Source organism: Pelobates fuscus, chromosome 1 (assembly GCF_036172605.1).
Source record: "Pelobates fuscus isolate aPelFus1 chromosome 1, aPelFus1.pri, whole genome shotgun sequence".
Lineage (NCBI taxonomy): Eukaryota > Metazoa > Chordata > Amphibia > Anura > Pelobatidae > Pelobates > Pelobates fuscus.
The window spans coordinates 317,436,988-317,456,503 of NC_086317.1; the positions used below are offsets into that span (position 1 = coordinate 317,436,988).

Below are 19,516 nucleotides of genomic sequence, written 5' to 3' on the forward strand. Positions count from 1 at the left end.
GAGTACAGGTTAGGGATTGCCTTTTGTGCAAAGAAAGTTCGGCCGGGTACCTTCCACTGTGGTGTCCCAATAGCTTCAAATTTTTTGAACGCCTCAGACTCCACCAGCTTGTATGGTAAAAGCTGGCGGGCTAAGAGTTCAGTCAAGCCAGCTGTCAGACGCCGGGCAAAGGGGTGACTTTGTGACATTGGCTTCTTACGCTCAAACATGTTCTTGACAGACACCTGACTGTGGGCAGATGAGCAGGAACTGCTCAAGGCGAGAGACGGAAGGGCGGATGGTTGAGAGGGGGCAAGGAGGACAGCAGTGGTTAACATGGCTGAAGATGCTGGACCAGGAGGAGGATGGCGGCTTTGAGCTTGTGTGCTGCTTGTACTCATGTGTTGATCCCACAGGCATTTGTGATGAGCGATCGTGTGCCTTCACAAAGCAGTTGTACCTAGGTGGGTGTTGGACTTCCCACGACTCAGTTTCTTTTGGTACAGGTTGCAAATGGCATCACTGTTGTCAGAGGCAGACACACAAAAAAAATGCCACACTGCTGAGCTCTGCAATGGCGGCATTCTGGTGGTGGCAACAGCATGCGTTGATTGGCGTGCTGTCTGGCTGACCCCGGGTGCCGATGCATGCTTTCTGACTGTGCCACTAGCTCCTTGCGACGACCTCCCCCTGCTTCCAACTCGTCTCCTCCTTCTCCTCTCTGTCTCCCCATCTGAACTTCCCCCCTGTTCTTCTTCTCTTCTAGCGGGCACCCACGTGACATCCACGGACGCATCGTCATCATCAACCGCTTCACTTGTATCTGACAACTCGGCAAAGGAAGCAGCAGTGGGTACAACATCATCATCATCACACGTACGTGTGTAATGCTGCCTGACTGAGACATATCCCTGTTATCTACATCCTCTGGCAATAATGGTTGCGCATCACTAATTTCTTCCAACTGATGTGTAAATAACTCCTCTGACATACCAAGTGAAGCGGCTGTGGTGCTAGTGTTGGTGGTGGCGGCAGGCGGGCGAGTGGTAACTTGAGAGGTGCCGAAGCTAAGCTGGAGGAGGATGGTGCGTTGAGGTTCCGAGCGGAAGCTGTAGAAGATTGGGTGTCCTGTGTTAGCCAGTCAACTATGTCCTCAGAACTTTTCAAGTTCAGGGTACGTGGCCTCTGAACACTGGGCATTTTTCTAGGGCCAAAAGGAATCACAGCACCACGACCACAACGGCCCTGCGGGGTGGCCTGTTTCTGCCTGTCATTTTTTTTTCGATTAGTGGTACTATGCGTGCAAGCTACTGTGACAACAGATATGAGTGGCACTGGTGTGACACTGTGCCCTGGCAGGCCCTGAAACGCACACTCGTGAAGGAAACTGACTGCTATTATATTACAGTCCAAAAAGTTTAGCTTTTTTAAAATGCAAGCTATTGGGACACCAGATATGAGTGAGTGGTGGCACTGGGCAGGCCCTGAAACGCACACTAGTGAAGGAAACTGACTGCTATTATATTACAGTCAAAAAAGTTTAGTTTTTTTTAAATGCAAGCTATTGGGACACCAGTGAGTGAGTGGTGGCACTTGGCAAGTGGGCACAGTATACGCTGTGAGCCTGACACACACGCTGGCAGACAACTAACTCCTATTCAATCTTTTACAGTGAAATTTTTTTATTTTTTTTTTAAATGTACACTACTGTTACACCAGATACGAGTTGCACTGGTGTGACACTGTGCCCTGGCAGGCCCTGAAACGCACACTCGTGAAGGAAACTAACTGCTATTATATTACAGTCCAAAAAGTTTTTTTTTTTTTTTAAATGCAAGCTATTCGGACACCAGATATGAGTGAGTGGTGGCACTGGGCAGGCCCTGAAACGCACACTAGTTAAGGAAACTGACTGCTATTATATTACGGTCAAAAAAGTTTAGTTTTTTTTAAATGCAAGCTATTGGGACACCAGATATGAGTGGTGGCACTGGGCAAGTAGGCACAGTATACGCTGTGAGCCTGACACACACGCTGGCAGACAACTAACTGCTATTCAATCTATTACATTCAAAATTGTATTTTTTTTTTTAAATGTACACTACTGTTACACCAGATATGAGTTGCACTGGTGTGACACAGTGCCCTGGCAGGCCCTGAAACGCACACTCATGAAGGAAACTGTCTGCTATTATATTACAGTTCAAAAAGTTTAGTTTTTTTTAAATGCAAGCTATTGTGACACCAGATATGAGTGGTGGCACTGGGCAAGTGGGCACAGTATACGCTATGAGCCTGACACACACACTGGCAGACAACTAACTGCTATTCAATCTATTACAGTCAAAATTTCATTTTTTTTTAAATGTACACTACTGTTACACCAGATATGAGTTGCACTGGTGTGACACTGTGCCCTGGTAGGCCCTGAAATGCACACTCGTGAAGGAAACTGACTGCTATTACAGTCCAAAAAGTTTTTTTTTTTTTTTAAATGCAAGCTATTGGGACACCAGATATGAGTGAGTGGTGGCACTGGGCAGGCCCTGAAACACACACTAGTGAAGGAAACTGACTGCTATTATATTACGGTCAAAAAAGTTTAGTTTTTATTAAATACAAGCTATTGGGACACCAGATATGAGTGGTGGCACTGGGCAAGTGGGCACAGTATATGCTGTGAGCCTGACACACGCTGGCAGACAACTAACTGCTATTCAATCTATTACAGTCAAAATTGTATTTTTTTTTTTAAATGTACACTACTGTTACACCAGATATGAGTTGCACTGGTGTGACACTGTGCCCTGGCAGGCCCTGAAATGCACACTCGTGAAGGAAACTGACTGCTATTATATTACAGTCCAAAAAGCTTTTTTTTGTTAAATGCAAGCTATTGTGACACCAGATATGAGTGTTGGCACTGGGCAAGTGGGCACAGTATACGCTGTGAGCCTGACACACGCTGGCAGACAACTAACTGCTATTCAATCTATTACAGTCAATTTTTTTTTATTTTTTTTTAAATGTACACTACTGTTACACCAGATATGAGTTGCACTGGTGTGACACTGTGCCCTGGCAGGCCCTGAAACGCACACTCGTGAAGGAAACTGACTGCTATTATATTACAGTTCAAAAAGTTTAGTTTTTTTTTTGTTAAATGCAAGCTATTGTGACACCAGTGAGTGAGTAGTGGCACTGGGCAGGCCCTGAAACGCACACTAGTGAAGGAAACTGACTGCTATTATATTACAGTCAAAAAGTTTTTTTTGTGTTTTTTTTTAAATGCAAGCTATTGTGACACCAGTGAGTGAGTGGTGGCACTGGGCAAGTGGGCACAGTATATGCTGTGAGAAAAAAAAAAGCAGACTGATGTTCTAGCCCTAATAAGGGCTTTTTGGGGTGCTGTCCTTACAGCAGAGATCAGATGAGTCCTTCAGGACTGTAGTGGACACTGAATACACTAGCCTAGCTATCAATTTCCTTATCAAATCAGCAGCAGCTACACTGTCCCTACTCTCATTAAGAATGCAGCTTCACAATGAATGTAAAATGGATGCTCTCCAGGAGGTGGGAGGGTCTGGGAAGGAGGGTCTGCTGCTGATTGGCTGGAATGTGTCTGCTGACTGTGAGGTACAGGCAGGGTCAAAGTTTACTCAATGATAATGAATAGGGGGCGGACCGAACAGCGCATGTGTTCGCCGTCCGTGGCGAACGCGAACAAGCAATGTTCGCCAGGAACTATTCGCCAGCGAACAGTTCGGGACATCACTATTTAAAGGATAATACTTGGCACCTACTTGCATTGATACAGAAATGTAGTAATTCATTGCTATAATTTGAAAAATCCTAAACTATGTCAGAATTATTATTCCTCAATAATCAAGTTTGACAACTAACCACTTTTCTATATTATGAAGATCGAAATAGATGATCTTACCATGTTTTTTTTTCTTCTCCTTAATAGGAATACCAAATAGACATATTTTTTGCTCAGACATGGACTGACAGTCGCCTCAGGTTCAATAGTACTATGAAGCTTTTAACTCTTAATAGCAATATGGTTGGATTAATCTGGATCCCTGATACCATCTTCCGGAATTCAAAAACAGCTGAAGCACATTGGATTACAACTCCCAATCAACTTCTTAGAATATGGAACGATGGAAAAATTTTGTATACATTAAGGTATGTATGTATGTATGTATAACAATTGTTCAATGTTTCCCCTTTCTAATATTCCTTACATTTTTGCTTTATTGCTTCACTGCCTCTTCGATATTGTGTTTAAAGATAAAGATAATTTCACTTTTCACAGAGAGGACATATATTTAAGCATCATATGTGGGTAAACTATTTATCCTTTCCTCACAGTACATTTTTTTGCACAGTTTTTCCACTTGTGTTAGGTTTATATATATTGAGATTATAGGTTCTGCAGCTCTGTAGTTATATTCACTATATTCAATTTTTTTATTTTCCTTTTTCCGTGTGTTGTTTATTTAAAAAACATTCCAGTAATAAAGAGCAAGCACTTTATGTTTTCTTCAAGACAAAATGATTGAGCCATGTGTATTTATTCAGTCTGCAAAACAGGAAACAATTTTGTTTAGAGTTTATTTTCTACCGTTGCATGGTAAAACCATTTGACCTTATGACACATTGGTAAAGAGATGCAGTCCAGATTAAAATACTGTATGTATTGTGTTTTATATAGAATGAATTGGTGCTTTATTTTGAGTACATGAGTCTCTAGGAAAGAGTCTCTATTTCCACAGATTATACATTGTACATTGAATATATACACAATGTGCCTGTTGCTTTACTGATGGGTTAAATCAGCTATTTTGATGAAAAGGTTACTCCAAGAATCATATCCACTCTAATGGTTGTAAGAAGTAACCTCGCCCAATTCCCCAGTGATAATAAAAACTGTTTTACGACAGTCTTCCCTCTACCTCACTGAGTTTTAAACCTCTTTGCATGTCTAGTGATGTGTATTCAGCCTGTCCCATAGACATTCATTGGAGAGTGTCAAATGATTGCTCTCAGTCAATGAACTAGGTTATTTTTTATTTTTTTATTTTATTTTTAAAGTTCAATTTAAATTAGCTGAACTGGTCAATTTGGCTATTTTGACCTAAAATGTGAAATTCCTTTTGAATTGAAACAATTGCTGTTTCAATGAATAAACCTTCTTGTATGATTAGGAGAGGTCCCTGTTAAAACATGCTTACAATGTAGCAGAAAGTGGGGAAAAAGTTCACCATGTACACTCAATGCCTCTCTCTAAGTACCAAAGAAACTAACATTGTAGAGTGTAAACATGATCAGGGACATGCTACACAGGGGGCGATAGGGCTATCAGACCTGGTGACAGGAGGGTGCAACCAGCAGCCTCCACAGCATCAGAAAATACATTGCTAGAAGGCATGCCACATGGCAGGTGCGTGCTCTGACATGCTACTTTAGCTGGCTGTGGAGCAGGCATCGAGGGGGGCTGCTAAAATCTCTCTGTACTAATTTTCCATCTTCCTTGAATGCCCTCTATGGATGCTGGGAGCATAGATATGATGTCACCCCAACCCCAGCATCAGTAGAGTGCAGAGGAAACAAAAAATGTAATTAAAAATTAAGGGTGTCTGAATGTACTTGTATGTATGTGTTTGTGTATGAGTCTGTGTTATGAATACATGTGGTCACTTGTTTGTGTCTTTGTATTCATCTGTGTGTATATATATCAATGTGTGTGTCTGTGCATATGTTTCTGTGTGTGTATATATATGGGTGTTTGTGTGTACATAAATGTAAGTATGTGTGAATATGACTATATAGTTATATGAGTTTTGACCGGTGTATAGTCGCCGTATGGGCAGTCGGACTCCAGGACAACCCCCTCCCCCCCACATACCTAACCCAATAACGCACTGACACTCGGGTATATGGGAAGATTTGTCCACAGCTTTATTAAACAATCTCGAATAATAAAGTTTTTATTCATTATAATAATAATAATAATAATCATAATAATGACTTAACAAATAAACATGGGTCATTGCCCCCCATACTCCACCCTCGCATCCGAATCCTTCTGTTAATATAAAAGGCAATGACCCCCATATAAATAACACATATATATAACATATACCACCATTACTCCAACATAGCAACTTAAAGTGCAAAACATAAATTAACCATGGCAGGGGTATACCCGGATACCACTACCCCACCAGGTTCTGAGCCACCGACAGGACTCGAAACCTACCAACCACCAATGACCACAGTTTTCCATTTCTATCACGTTCATCCTAGGGAGCCTATTTCTTCTCTTTCAGCTCCCTATCCCGCCGCTGTGAAAAAACGGGATAACCCCCACCAGAAACAAAATTCAGGGAGGGTGGGCGGGACAAACTCGGTCAGGTAGGAAATTAGAAGTGAATTCACTTAAAATGGCTGCCTATTTAAATATCCCAACCCACTTACCCACAACTCCATTCCTTCCTTTCCTCCTCCTATGCCCGCCTCCTAACTCCTGTCAAGGCCCTTTTTCGCTTAGCTGCGCTTTGGCTACATGGGGCTACAGTATGTACATATGAATGTTAGTATGCACATGTAATTTCCATAACAAAAGGTGGCTTAGGGTTGCAGAATGAGATACAAAATATTTTTTTACAGTTTGGGAGGGAGGGGAAGTGTTGGAAGCCAGAAAATGAGTGGCTTTGATAAGGGCCATATAGTGATAGTTTAGATGAGTGCGTCAGACTCTCTCTACAAATTGCAAGTCTTGTGTTGTGCTCCTGGTATGCAGTGGTTAGTAACTACCAAAAGTGGTGCAAGGAAGGACAATCGGTGAACTGGCTCATTGATGCATGTCAAGAGCAGGGCCGTCTATAATATGATTAGGACACTGGGCAATGCATTTTCTTGGGCCCCCTCGGCCCTGCCCCTCCCACCGCCTCACCCACCAATTACGTCAAACACACTGACAGACGTACTGGCACATGCACACACAGACAGACAGACATTAAAACATTCACAGATACATACTGACACACACAGTCACTGACACACAAATATATACTGGCAGACATACTGACACACACCCAGACATACATACATACACAGACACATACACTAACAGATATACTGACACACACAAACACATACGCTGACAGATATACTTACACACACAGACACATACACTGACAGACGCATTGACACACACACAGGCATACTGACATACACACTGACACACAAACACAGGCATACTGACATACACACAGACAGACGTCCTGGCAGATACACACAGACAGACATTAAAACATTCACAGATACATACTGACACACACATACACTGACACACAAATATATCCTGGCAGACATACTGACACACACACAGACGTACATACACACACACACACACAGACACATACACTGACAGAAATACTGACACACACACAGGCCTTCAGACACATACACACACGCACAGACATACATACACACACACACAGCCATACTGACACACACACAGACATACTGACATACACACACAGACATACTGACATACACACACAGACATAATGACATACACACTGACGTACACACAGACAGACGTACTGGCACATACAAACAGACATTAAAACATTGACAGATACATACTGACACACACATACACTGACACACAAATATATCCTGGCAGACATACTGACACACACACAGACGTACATACACACACACACAGACACATACACTGACAGAAAAACTGACACACACACAGGCCTTCTGACACATACACACACAGACATACATACACACACACACATACATTCTGACACACACACACACAGACATACTGACATACACACAGACAGACGTACTGGCACATACACACAGACAGACATTAAAACATTGACAGATACATACTGACACACACATACACTGACACACAAATATATCCTGGCAGACATACTGACACACACACACAGACATACATACACACACAGACACATACACTGACAGACATACTGACACACACACAGGCCTACTGACACACACATACATACACACAGACATACTTACATACACACACAGACATACTTACATACACACACACACACACAGACATACTGACACACACACAGACATACTGACACACACACACACAAACACACTGACATACACACTGACACACACACAGACACACTGACATACACACACACAGACACACTGACATACACACACACACTGACATACACAGACACACTGACATACACAGACACACTGACATACTGACACACACACAGACATACATACATACACAGACACACACACAGACATACTGACAGACACACAGGCATACTGACACACACACATACATACTGACAGACACACACACAGACATACACACACACGCACAGACACACTGACACACACACACACAGACCTACTGACATACATTTAGCCACCCTCTAGGTTCTTACCTTTTCCTGGAGGGTGGTTTCCCTGGTCCAGTGGCAGGCTGAGGCAGATGGGAGTTCTACTCTGGAACTCCCCTCCCTGCCTTCCTCCTCCCGCGCGGCTGTTATCTTCGGTGGGAGGAAGTGACGTCACTTCCTCCCAGCAGGCTGCAGAACAGGAAGGGGCCCGGTCGCGCTGTTTAAGCGCTACAGCGCCCGACCGGGCCCCTGCTGACACATGCTCCCGGGTGGCCCTTAGTGCATGGGCCACCCGGGGAGCCTCCTCAGTGTGCGGGAGCCGCACCACCCGGTCCATAGGGGCTGCGCAAATCGCGGGGCCCACAGAGCAGCTGCTCTGGGCCCCCCAGGAGCAACTGGGCTCGGGGCAGCTGCCCCGTTTGCCCCGCGTTAAAGACGTCCCTGGTCAAGAGTGAAGGATAGCACATGTGGTCCGATCACAGAAGAGCTACTGTAGCTCAAATAGCTAAAAATCTTAATGATGGGCATGTAAAAAAGGTGTCAGAACACACAGTGCATTTCAGTTTGCTGCTTATGGGGCTGCACAGACTGATTAGTGTGTCCATCGGGGGTGTACTAAGGAGGGTGGTCCGCCCCGGGTGCCACTCACTAGGGCACATTTTCATGCTGCTTGCAAGAGTCCCCACATCCAGTAGCAGCATGTCCTTTGTTCTCGCGATCTGCGAGAGCATTGCCGTACGTTGCTATGGAAACCCACAGCAACACTCTCGCGGATTGCGAGAACAGAGGACATGCTGCTGCTGGATGTGGAGACTTCTGGGCCCCTCTTCACTGGGCAACCATACTGTGCCAATGGACCACCAAGGAATGTAGTGTGCAGTGTAGTGTGTAGTGTCACACAGCTAAGATTTAGGGAGACACACACACACAAACAATACACACTGCTCACTATACACTCATTATACACACACACACACACAGCATACAAACTATACACACACACTGCATGCACACTATACACACTATACATGCATAATGCATACACACTATACACACATACAGCAAACACACTATACACACACAGCATACACACTATACACACACACACACTGCATACACACTATACACACATACAGCAAACACACTATACACACACAGCATACACACTATACACACACACACTGCATACACACTACACACACACACACCGCATACACAATACACTCACAGCATACACACTACACTCATACACACTGCATACACACTATACACTACACACACTGCATACACACTACACACACACACACCGCATACACAATACACTCACAGCATACACACTACACTCATACACACTGCATACACACTATACACACACACTGTATACACACCATACACACAGCATACACACTCTATACACACAGCATACACACTATACACACAGCAGACACACTATACACACTCACTATACACACAGTAGACACACACCGCATACACACTATACACAAACACTGCACACACATTATACACACAGCATACACACTATACACAAAGTACACACACTATATGCACACTGCGCATACACTACACACACTGCATACACACTACACACACAGCATACACACTACACACACTGCATATGCTACACACACACACTGCATACACACACTGCATCCATTCTATACACACACAGCATACACACTATACACACACTGCATACACACTATACACAAAAACAGCATACACACTACACACACACTGCATACATACTACACACACACACACACACACACACACACACAGACAGCATACCCACTATACACACACATAACATACACACTTTACACACACACACTGCATACACTACACACACACTGCGTATACACAACACACACACAGCATACACACTATGCATACACTGCATACACACTACACACAGCATACACACTACACACACACACACACACTGCATACACTACACACACTGCATACACACTGTACACACACAGCATACACACTAAACACACACACTGCATACACTACACACACACTGCATACACTACACAAAAACAAGAGTGTAGTGTGCATGTTTATCTGTATGTGTGTATCTGTATGTGTGTCTGTGTATCTGTGTGTCAGTGTATCTGTATGTGTGTATCTGTATGTGTGTATGTGCCTATGTGTCTCTGTACATGTATGTCAGTCTCTATCTGTATGTGTGTCAGTGTTTGTCTGTATCTGTGCTTGCATGACTTTGTTTCTATGTATCTGCATGTGTATACCTATGTGTCTCTGTATACCTATGTGCCAGTGTGTGCATCTGTGTGTCTATGTATCTGCATGTGTGCCAGTGTGTGTATATTTGAGTATATGTGTATATGTGCATACATCTCAGCATCTTGCCACATACAAATACACCCCTGCATCCAAATATCAACACTACATAAAAACACACCACACATTCAAAAAACACACTACACAAAAATGCACGCCTGCATTCAAATGCCAACACTACATGCAAACACACCCCTACATTCACTCACACATACTTCATACAAAAACATGCTTACATTCAAACACACAAACACTGCTCAATACTAAATACATTTAAAAAAAATGTGTGGGTGTTTTTTACATTTTAAAATTGGGGGTGGGGGGGAAGAGGGTGCCAAATATAAGATCCACCCCGGGTGCCAAATGTTCCAGGTATGCCCCTGGTGTCCATGATGACTCTTGTCCACTAAACTTCAATGGGGACGTAAGCATCAGAACTGGACCTGTGGAAGAAGGTCGCCTGGTCTGGTGACTCATGTTTTCTTTTAAAAAACTTTCAGAAAATATTTCCCTAAAGATTTTAACTCTGGATAACTCTGGTTAGCTACTTGACAGCTTGCTGTTTAGTAGACATGCACCCACATTTTACACTGTGAAAGGGGCAGGATGGAGGATTTAACCTCCCTTATACTAATGGGTAAGGAAGGCATGATGGATTTAGGATGTGGTGGGGAGAAAAGATCCCCACTGCTTCTGTTTAGGACACATGACAGAACTATTCCGTCATGATTCCCTTTTATTTATGAAGTTGTGACCTTAAGGGATTAACTATTGCAAGTAGGGAGCCGTAAGCCGTTAGCTCCAACCTTGTAATATAAAATGAATGAATGAAAGTAAAAGTTGCAAGTTGAAATTTTGTTCAAGCAAAACGTTCTTCATTTCATTCATTTTAATTTTCATTTGTTAAATTGTATTTCAGACTAATAGCCTAAATTTGGACAGAAACGTGTTCATCTGAAAACGAATGCCCAAGTCTAATTTAAGTCTAATCTAATTACCACTTCAATATACTGTAGTTGTTATGGTTCCTGGAGTTATCATTTATATCAGTGGAGAATCACTTTTTGAAACTCCCACTTCTAATGTAAAATTCATATACACCTGTAATACATGTTATGGTATCCTGCTCTCTTATTTGGGTCTTTATACAGTTCTAACAGTTTAACAATTGTCTCCTTACCCTTTCAGTTACATGATCTGGCAGTATTTGTTTTGTATTAAAACAGCTGCCATCTCCTGACTTCAAGGTGAAAAGACAATTTCCAAGACCAGTAATTTATGTTGTAAACTAAGAATTGCCAGCTGGAAAATAGATATTATAATTTCCTTTTGTTTAAGGTAAAACCACAATGATGTATATTTTGTTCAAGTTGGATTCAGAATGTTATATACTTTTATGTCATATAAGAGTTAACATTAAAGTTTAGATTTCAATAGTTCCTCAAAAATCCTGATCAAAGAGATGTGTCTAATTTAATATACCCGTGAATTCCACAGAAATATATGCATGTTTACAAGACGTTAAACAGAATTTTCATATCCTGTGTGGAAAAGAATCTTCTGATTTAAGGGAGATAAGTTCATACAGAGCCCTTTTTGTGTAGATCTTAACAGTTCACAAGCCAACTTTGAAGTAATTCTACATGCATCTGGTATAGAATACGACTACTCAAACTGGATGTTTAATTTTAGTAATGTTCTCAAGAGGAAAATGCCATTTGACTACTCAAACCGGATGCTTAATTCTAGTAATGTTCTCAAGATAAAAATGGCAGATTTGTTTGTGGTTGACATTTGTTGTTTAAACAACACACCAAGTGACTTTACATTCTGTGAATTTTTAATATGAATTCTCTAAATTTATGTCAATGAGTTGTTATTGCTGCAATCCTGTTGACATCTGGTGGTGTCTTTTCACTGTGACTATCTCTGTTTTATCCATATCCAGCATCTGCTGTAAAGTAATTTATCTGTGCATTGAATTGCTTCTGCTTGGTTTTATTGATTGATAAAAATCAGTATCATCAGCATAGTAATGATAGCAAAGTATGTGTGGTCTTATGATCTAAGCACATACTTGCAAAATGGGAGATAAATTAGGTCCCCTCTCTTCTGTACAAGTCACTGGTGCAGGCATAAAGAACTGTAGATCTGAGAATAAAAAAATCTGTAATATGTCAGCTAAGAAGGATTGGAACCTGATAATTGCTGTACTGCAGAGTCTTTCAGGTCTGCAACATAAAAAGTGACAGAGGTGAACTAATAGTATGATGTAGCACTCACCCTTTCCCATGACGTTCGCAGGTTGTTTAGTACACATACAACTCCTGTCTCAGTAATGCCTGGATGTGGCCTAGATGTTTGTCCAAGTGGGTTGACGATTGTTGTTCACATTTTTGTTTCCTAATATAATCTCCTAGATGGCGGTCAACATCAACAGATCAATGTCACTTTATTAGAGTAGACGAAAAAAGATAATTTGTTGAACTTTAACTGGGAGATTGCAGCCATGAAAGATTTTTTTTTGTTTGTTTGATTTCTTATGATTAACTTTAACCTGATATTCAGTGATATGACTTTTTATATAAGACATTTTATTGAGCAACAAAAGAATACAATGCAATGCAGAATATTTGAAAATAGTGCAGTGAAAGTGTCCTGTAAAAGAACATTTGACTAATAATATTTAAAGTGTTTATTCATATAATTAAGTTAAATATAAATACATCAATAGTTAGCAGTAATGAGGAAACATTAAAGGAAAAAGGCACAGTTTTTCCCCCACACAATGGGGAAAAAAACAGAGAAGGTTATGGTAGTAATTTGTGGCATAGGGTGTTTCCAAGCAGATAAAATTAAAGCAGGAGATCAGATAACCAAACATAAGTACTCCAAAGCACAATTCGTGAGCTGTACCTCTTATCCTAGGAGTGGTATTAGCAAGTTCCATCACTGCATAAAAGACTGAAAAATGAGAAGCCAGACTTCACACAAAGAAGAAAATTTCAATGCACATGGATAGTAAATAGAAGAGTCTTCTGATGATGTGATGTTAAGGCATGAAACGCGTTAGGACTTTGATCCAGTGCTCCCTCTGTTTGTTCCAGCCGCACTGTTATAAGTAAGAAATAAAGATAAAGTTACATTTTCTATTTACTACCCGGGTGGGTTGAAGTATTTCTCTTTGTGTGAAGTTCAGCTTCTGGTTTTTCAGTGTATCCAAGAAGAATCTTATGCATGCACCATGTGATCAATGCTAAAAAAGAGTGGATTTTAATTTTGTTTAAAAGCAAGTATATAGGGTCTCAAGCAGTGAAAGAAATTGAGAAAAACTTATTATTTCATAGTGTTTCTAACCAGGCTATTATAAATCCAAAGGCAAGTTTGTCACTGTTACAGCGGCAATCTGCTACATGCAAATGTGCTGCTCTGATTTTCAGTGATATTGTATTTAAGTGAAAGGATGATGGTAAGATACTAAAAGTGAGCATTCGGGCATGGATGTCAGTGTTGGCAATTTGGAAAGGATTAAATATGAGCTCAGCTAGATCCAGAATATTTGAATTTGAAGACATGATTATAAAAATGAAAGAAAGTCGATTGCACAAAACATAAATCAGGGGTTCATTTATTCATGATGAATAGTTGACTGGTAATAGAAATACATATGACAAAATGTTTTCAGATATTGCTCTTGATGGGTGGCAGGTGGTAACATTTTCACCAAAGTGTAAAGAGCTTGCAGAAGCATGATATATGATATATATTATAAGATAATTGTTCACTGTTTTAATTGATATTGCACACAAATTTAGTGGTTGATTAATCAGTTTTTATTGGCAAGAGATATATTGTAAGATAATTGTGCACTGTTTTAATTGATATTTATGAGTTTTTACCCCCCTGTTTAATTTGAGTGAGTATCACTCATCAAGTCTAGTGGGTTTTGGATCCTGATACACCCATCTTTCTCTTTCTCGCGGTGTCCCTGTATATCTTTTTTTAACATATGCACTTACTATGTTGTGAGTGTTTTTTAGAGCTCCTAGATGATCAATAAAAGTTACGTTTTATTTTTATTTTCATTTGTGACCTTTCTCCTTTCAGTTTTTTTTGGTGCCTTTGTGCTATTCTAGTCTAGAAATTTGTTCTTTTGTGCTATCTGTTTTATATCCAGAAGGGTCCATAACAATGCCTTTACCTTTAGAGTGATATAATTAAATATGGATTAAAAGGCTGTGTTTTTAAAGATTATACTTAAAGGGTAAAATACTATGCTTGAAATCATCAAGTACAGAAAGGTTTTTAGAATCAAATGATCCATGAGATTAAGAAATGCGTAGATTGTTCTAATTCGCTGTTTAGTCCAGAGTGTAAGTTTTAATAAATATTCAGTTTTATCATTATAACCTTTAAGCTTTTAGAAATGATTTAAATTAGGTAGTGTGAGAAACTGTTAATTGGAGAAATGGTGTGGGTGTTTTCAATTTGCTTGTGGGAAGAAGTTAGAGCAGCATTTGTGAATCCGTTTAGCTTCAGAGCAGCACTATTTTAATGTCACATATCAGGGTTATTAAGGCCTCCTAGATTTGAAACACTAAATCTTTGAGGGGGAGACTTTTATTTAAATGTTTGTTGATAATTGGGGGTGTAGGGTGCTACTTTATCTCCTCTCACCTTCACTCCTCTCATAGTGAGTATCCATCTCTTGCATCCTCTGCATAATGCAACAGCCAGACATCTCTCTCCCTCTCCTCTTCTTGTGATCCTGTGAGAGGAGTTTTGCAGAAGAACTGAGCCTCTGTTTGTTGGCTGGGCTGGAACTTTATGTGCGTGGACGTGGAGGCACATTAATACCATGCAGCAGAGGCAGAACTAATGTAAAGAGACCCCTGGTGCAAGAATTTTTTTTGGGTCCCCATGTAGTATAAGCATGGCCAAAAGGTAGATCTCCATTTAAAACTCCCTCAATGTTTTTCTAGCTGGGTATCTACCATGTACCTATCCTTGCAGAGCTTTATTTGTGAGAAGTATTTGAGTTTGAATGTAAGCATGTTTTGTGTGTTTGAATGTACATATTTTGTGTATAGTGTTGACATTTGAATGCAGCTGTATGTTTGTATGTACTGTTGTAATTTAAAAGCTATTGGTGTGCTTGTGTTTAGTGTGTTTGAATGTGTTTGTATATAGAGTTGGCATTTGATTGCTGGATCTATGCACATATACTGCTCTGCACATGCACTCTGAAACAGACAGAGATACACATACACGCACAGATAATGCACACACAAATGACACACACATACACAGATGACACAAATACACACATACACAGATGACACATATACACACACATATATGTGCATGCAGACAGTTAAGATATAAGCTTGCATACCCTTACTTTTAACTTATATACCACAGATAACACAAACACACACACATAATACCACATACACACACACACACACAGATAACACACATTTCACAATTTGCATATTTTTAACCCCTTGCTCCCCCCTGCTTCCATATCTTTTTGGCTCAATGGCATCTAGCTGAGTCTGATAGGAGTCTGGTCCAGGCTCTCTCTCCTCTGTGTTCTGGGCTCATTCCTCTTCTATTATGCTTGCAATTGAAGAGGATACACTTATAGGAGTTACTTCCACCAGGGTCTCCAGACAGGAAGGGCCAGGTTCCCACAGAAATCCAATGGTAGCAAATAGAGGATATCAAAGTCTTAAATGCCAGTCAGTACTATTCAACCACTTATTAAGATGTGGAAAATACCAGGATCTCTTGATACCAAGCCAAGGTTAGGTAGACCAAGAAAGATTTCAGCCACAACTGCCATAAGAATTGTTCAGGATACAAAGAAAAACCCACAGGTAACCTCAGGAGAAATACAGGCTGTTCTGGAAAAAGATGGTGTGGTTGTTTCAAGCAGCACAATATGACGATACTTGAGCAGAAATGTTGCATGGTTGAGTTGCCAGAAAGAAGTCTTTACTGTACCAATATAAAAAACAAGCCCGGTTACAATATGCCTGACAACACCTTGACAAGCCTCACAGCTTCTGGCACATTGTAATTTGGAGTGACGTGACCAAAATAGAGCTTTATGGTCACAACCATTAACACTATGTTTGGAGACGGGTCAACAAGGCCTATAGTGAAAAAAATACCATCCTCACTGTAAAGCATTGTGGTGACTCACTGGTGTGTTTTGTTTTTTTGGGTGATCTCTAAAGGCACAGGGAATCTTGTGAAAAATTTTGGCAAGATTAATACAGCATGTTATCAGAAAATACTGTTAGACAATTTGCATTCTTCTGCATGAAGGCTGTACATGGGACTCTCTTGGACTTTCCAGCATGACAATGACCCTAAGCACAGAGCCAAGTTGACCCTCCAGTGGTTATAGCAGAAAAGGTGAAGGTTCTGGAGTGGCCATCACAGTCTCCTGACCTTAATATCATCGAGCCACTCTGGGAAGAACTCGTATGTGCGGTTCATGGAAGACGACCAAAGACTCTGCATGACCTGAAGGCATTTTGCCAAGACGAATGGGCAGCTACATCACCTGCAAGAATTAGAGGCCTCATAGACAACAATTACAAAAGACAGCATGTTGTCATTGATGCTAAAGAGGGCCATACACAGTATTGAGAACTAAGGGTATGCAGTCTTTTGAACAGGGGTCATTTAATATTTTTTATTTGTTGCCCTTAACCATGCAAGTGTAATTATTGCAGTTTTCATAAACTGCAATATTTACCTTGAAGGGTTAAGTCCTCCTCTAGTGGCTGTCTACTATGTGAGGACCTCCATCATCGCTGAAATCCCCATAGGAAAGCACTGAAAGCATTATTCAATGCTTTCCTATGGGGAGGTCTAACGCGCATGCACGGTAGGTCTCCCCCACTGCCGGCCGCACATGCTCAATAGATCTCCCCCGCCGGATGATATCGACGGGGTAGGAGGGTGGGCGGACCCTGACCCTGCGCCGAGGGGTCCCTTCAGCAACATGGGATGAAGGGTGGGAGGAGGGACCTGCAGTGTCAGGAACACAGTTTGTTTTCCTGGCACTGGAGAGTCCCTTTAATCATTTAAGAGAAGGGTACCTAGCCTGATATGCCCAATAGGCCATTATGAGGTAAAAACACATCATTAGTTGTAAGGGTTGGAGTAACCTTTCTTTAATGATGATGATAAATAATGATGCGACCATTGCTGTTCAGCAACTACAAACATGCATTTTTCTAGCCACCCACAATCAATTAATGCTCATAAGATATCTCTTGAATTAGTTCCCACAAAGAAAATAAATAACTATACAAATTAAATCATATGCATATGAAATATATTTTTCAAGTTACAAATTAAAAATTTTTAAAAAGTAATTTGTTTCTAATATAAAATACTACAAACAAAAGAACAATAAACTATAGAGAATATCATCTCCACTTCTGGCTACGTGACTGAACTTTTTGTAATAATAATTACAGAATTATTTAATTGAATGTATTTGATTTCTTTTTTTTTTTTTTTTTCATCTTGAATACATATTAATGTTTCTTCCTGCTATCGCTCTGCTTCCTCAGCAGGATATTTAGAACAGAACAGGATGCAAGGTGGAGAAAAAACATGTTTCATTTTAGAACACCTGGAGAAAATCAGTGGAAGTGTTAGTACTTTCCCTATGGTATTTTGCTTATATATTTTGATTCTAACATAGATTAATCCCTTTGCTACAAAACTCTTCTAATCTCAGTAAAATAGCAAAAAAATATATAAAAAATATGGAATACATATGCATTTGGATTACTGTTCAGGGATATCACAATTAGTGTTATGAGACTGCATACAGATTTATTTTTGCATTTCTCTCAGAGATAATGGGGACTAAAATGTATTGGAGATTATATGGTTTTCCATATAATGTATAGCTTTAAATATTAGCATAGATGCAGACATGTTTTGTTACACAGAGAATAGAAGAGGACAAATTTCATTTTTATTTGTATATTTAATTTACGTAATGGTAATGTTGGATTTTTAGCTTTGTAAATTTGCAAAGAATATAAAATTCTCATTTGTTCTCCTATAGTATATGTGGTAAAATAGATTTAAAATGAATCTTGCTATATGTGCATTTGTAGGGAATCTGTTAAAATTTTAATGGAGTATTTTAAACATGATAATCAATACAGATAATTTAATTTGAGACTGTGTTACTCACCTATAGAACACTTTGTCTAGTAGCCTTCCAATAGCAGAATAACCACTTAGATCATCTTAGCTGAGCTATAAATATTGTAAATACTGTAGCTAGTTTAGAAATTAATTTGACACTACTTTCCAATTAAGATTGTATATTTTATTCACAATACCCTTTGTTTATAAGTCACCCTACTTAAGCATCTGGGCAGGTTTTGATGTAAGTGCAAGGAAAGTAGTTAAAGGAACACTATAGTCACCTGAATTACTTTAGCTAAATAAAGCAGTTTTAGTGTATAGATTTAGTGTATAGATCATTCCCCTGCAATTTCACTACTCACTTTAAATCACTTTGTTTCTGTTTATGCAGCCCTAGCCACACCTCCCCTGGCTATGATTGACAGAACCTGCATGAAAAAAAATGGTTTCACTTTCAAATTGATGTAATTTACCTTAAATAATTGTATCTTAATCTCTAAATTGAACTTTAATCACATACAGGAGCCTCTTGCAGGGTCTAGCAAGCTATTAACATAGTAGGGGATAAGAAAATC

General features: G+C 40.2%; 1 protein-coding gene across 1 annotated transcript in view; it reads left to right on the top strand.

Moving 5' to 3' along the window:
* Positions 1–19,516, top strand: part of GABRG3 (gamma-aminobutyric acid type A receptor subunit gamma3) — a 647,580-nt gene that overhangs the window by 400,588 nt on the left and 227,476 nt on the right. Inside the window, exon 4 of the mRNA XM_063444658.1 lies at positions 3,950–4,170. Within this exon, the coding sequence (XP_063300728.1) occupies positions 3,950–4,170 (221 nt within the window). The remainder of the gene's footprint in view (positions 1–3,949; positions 4,171–19,516) is intronic.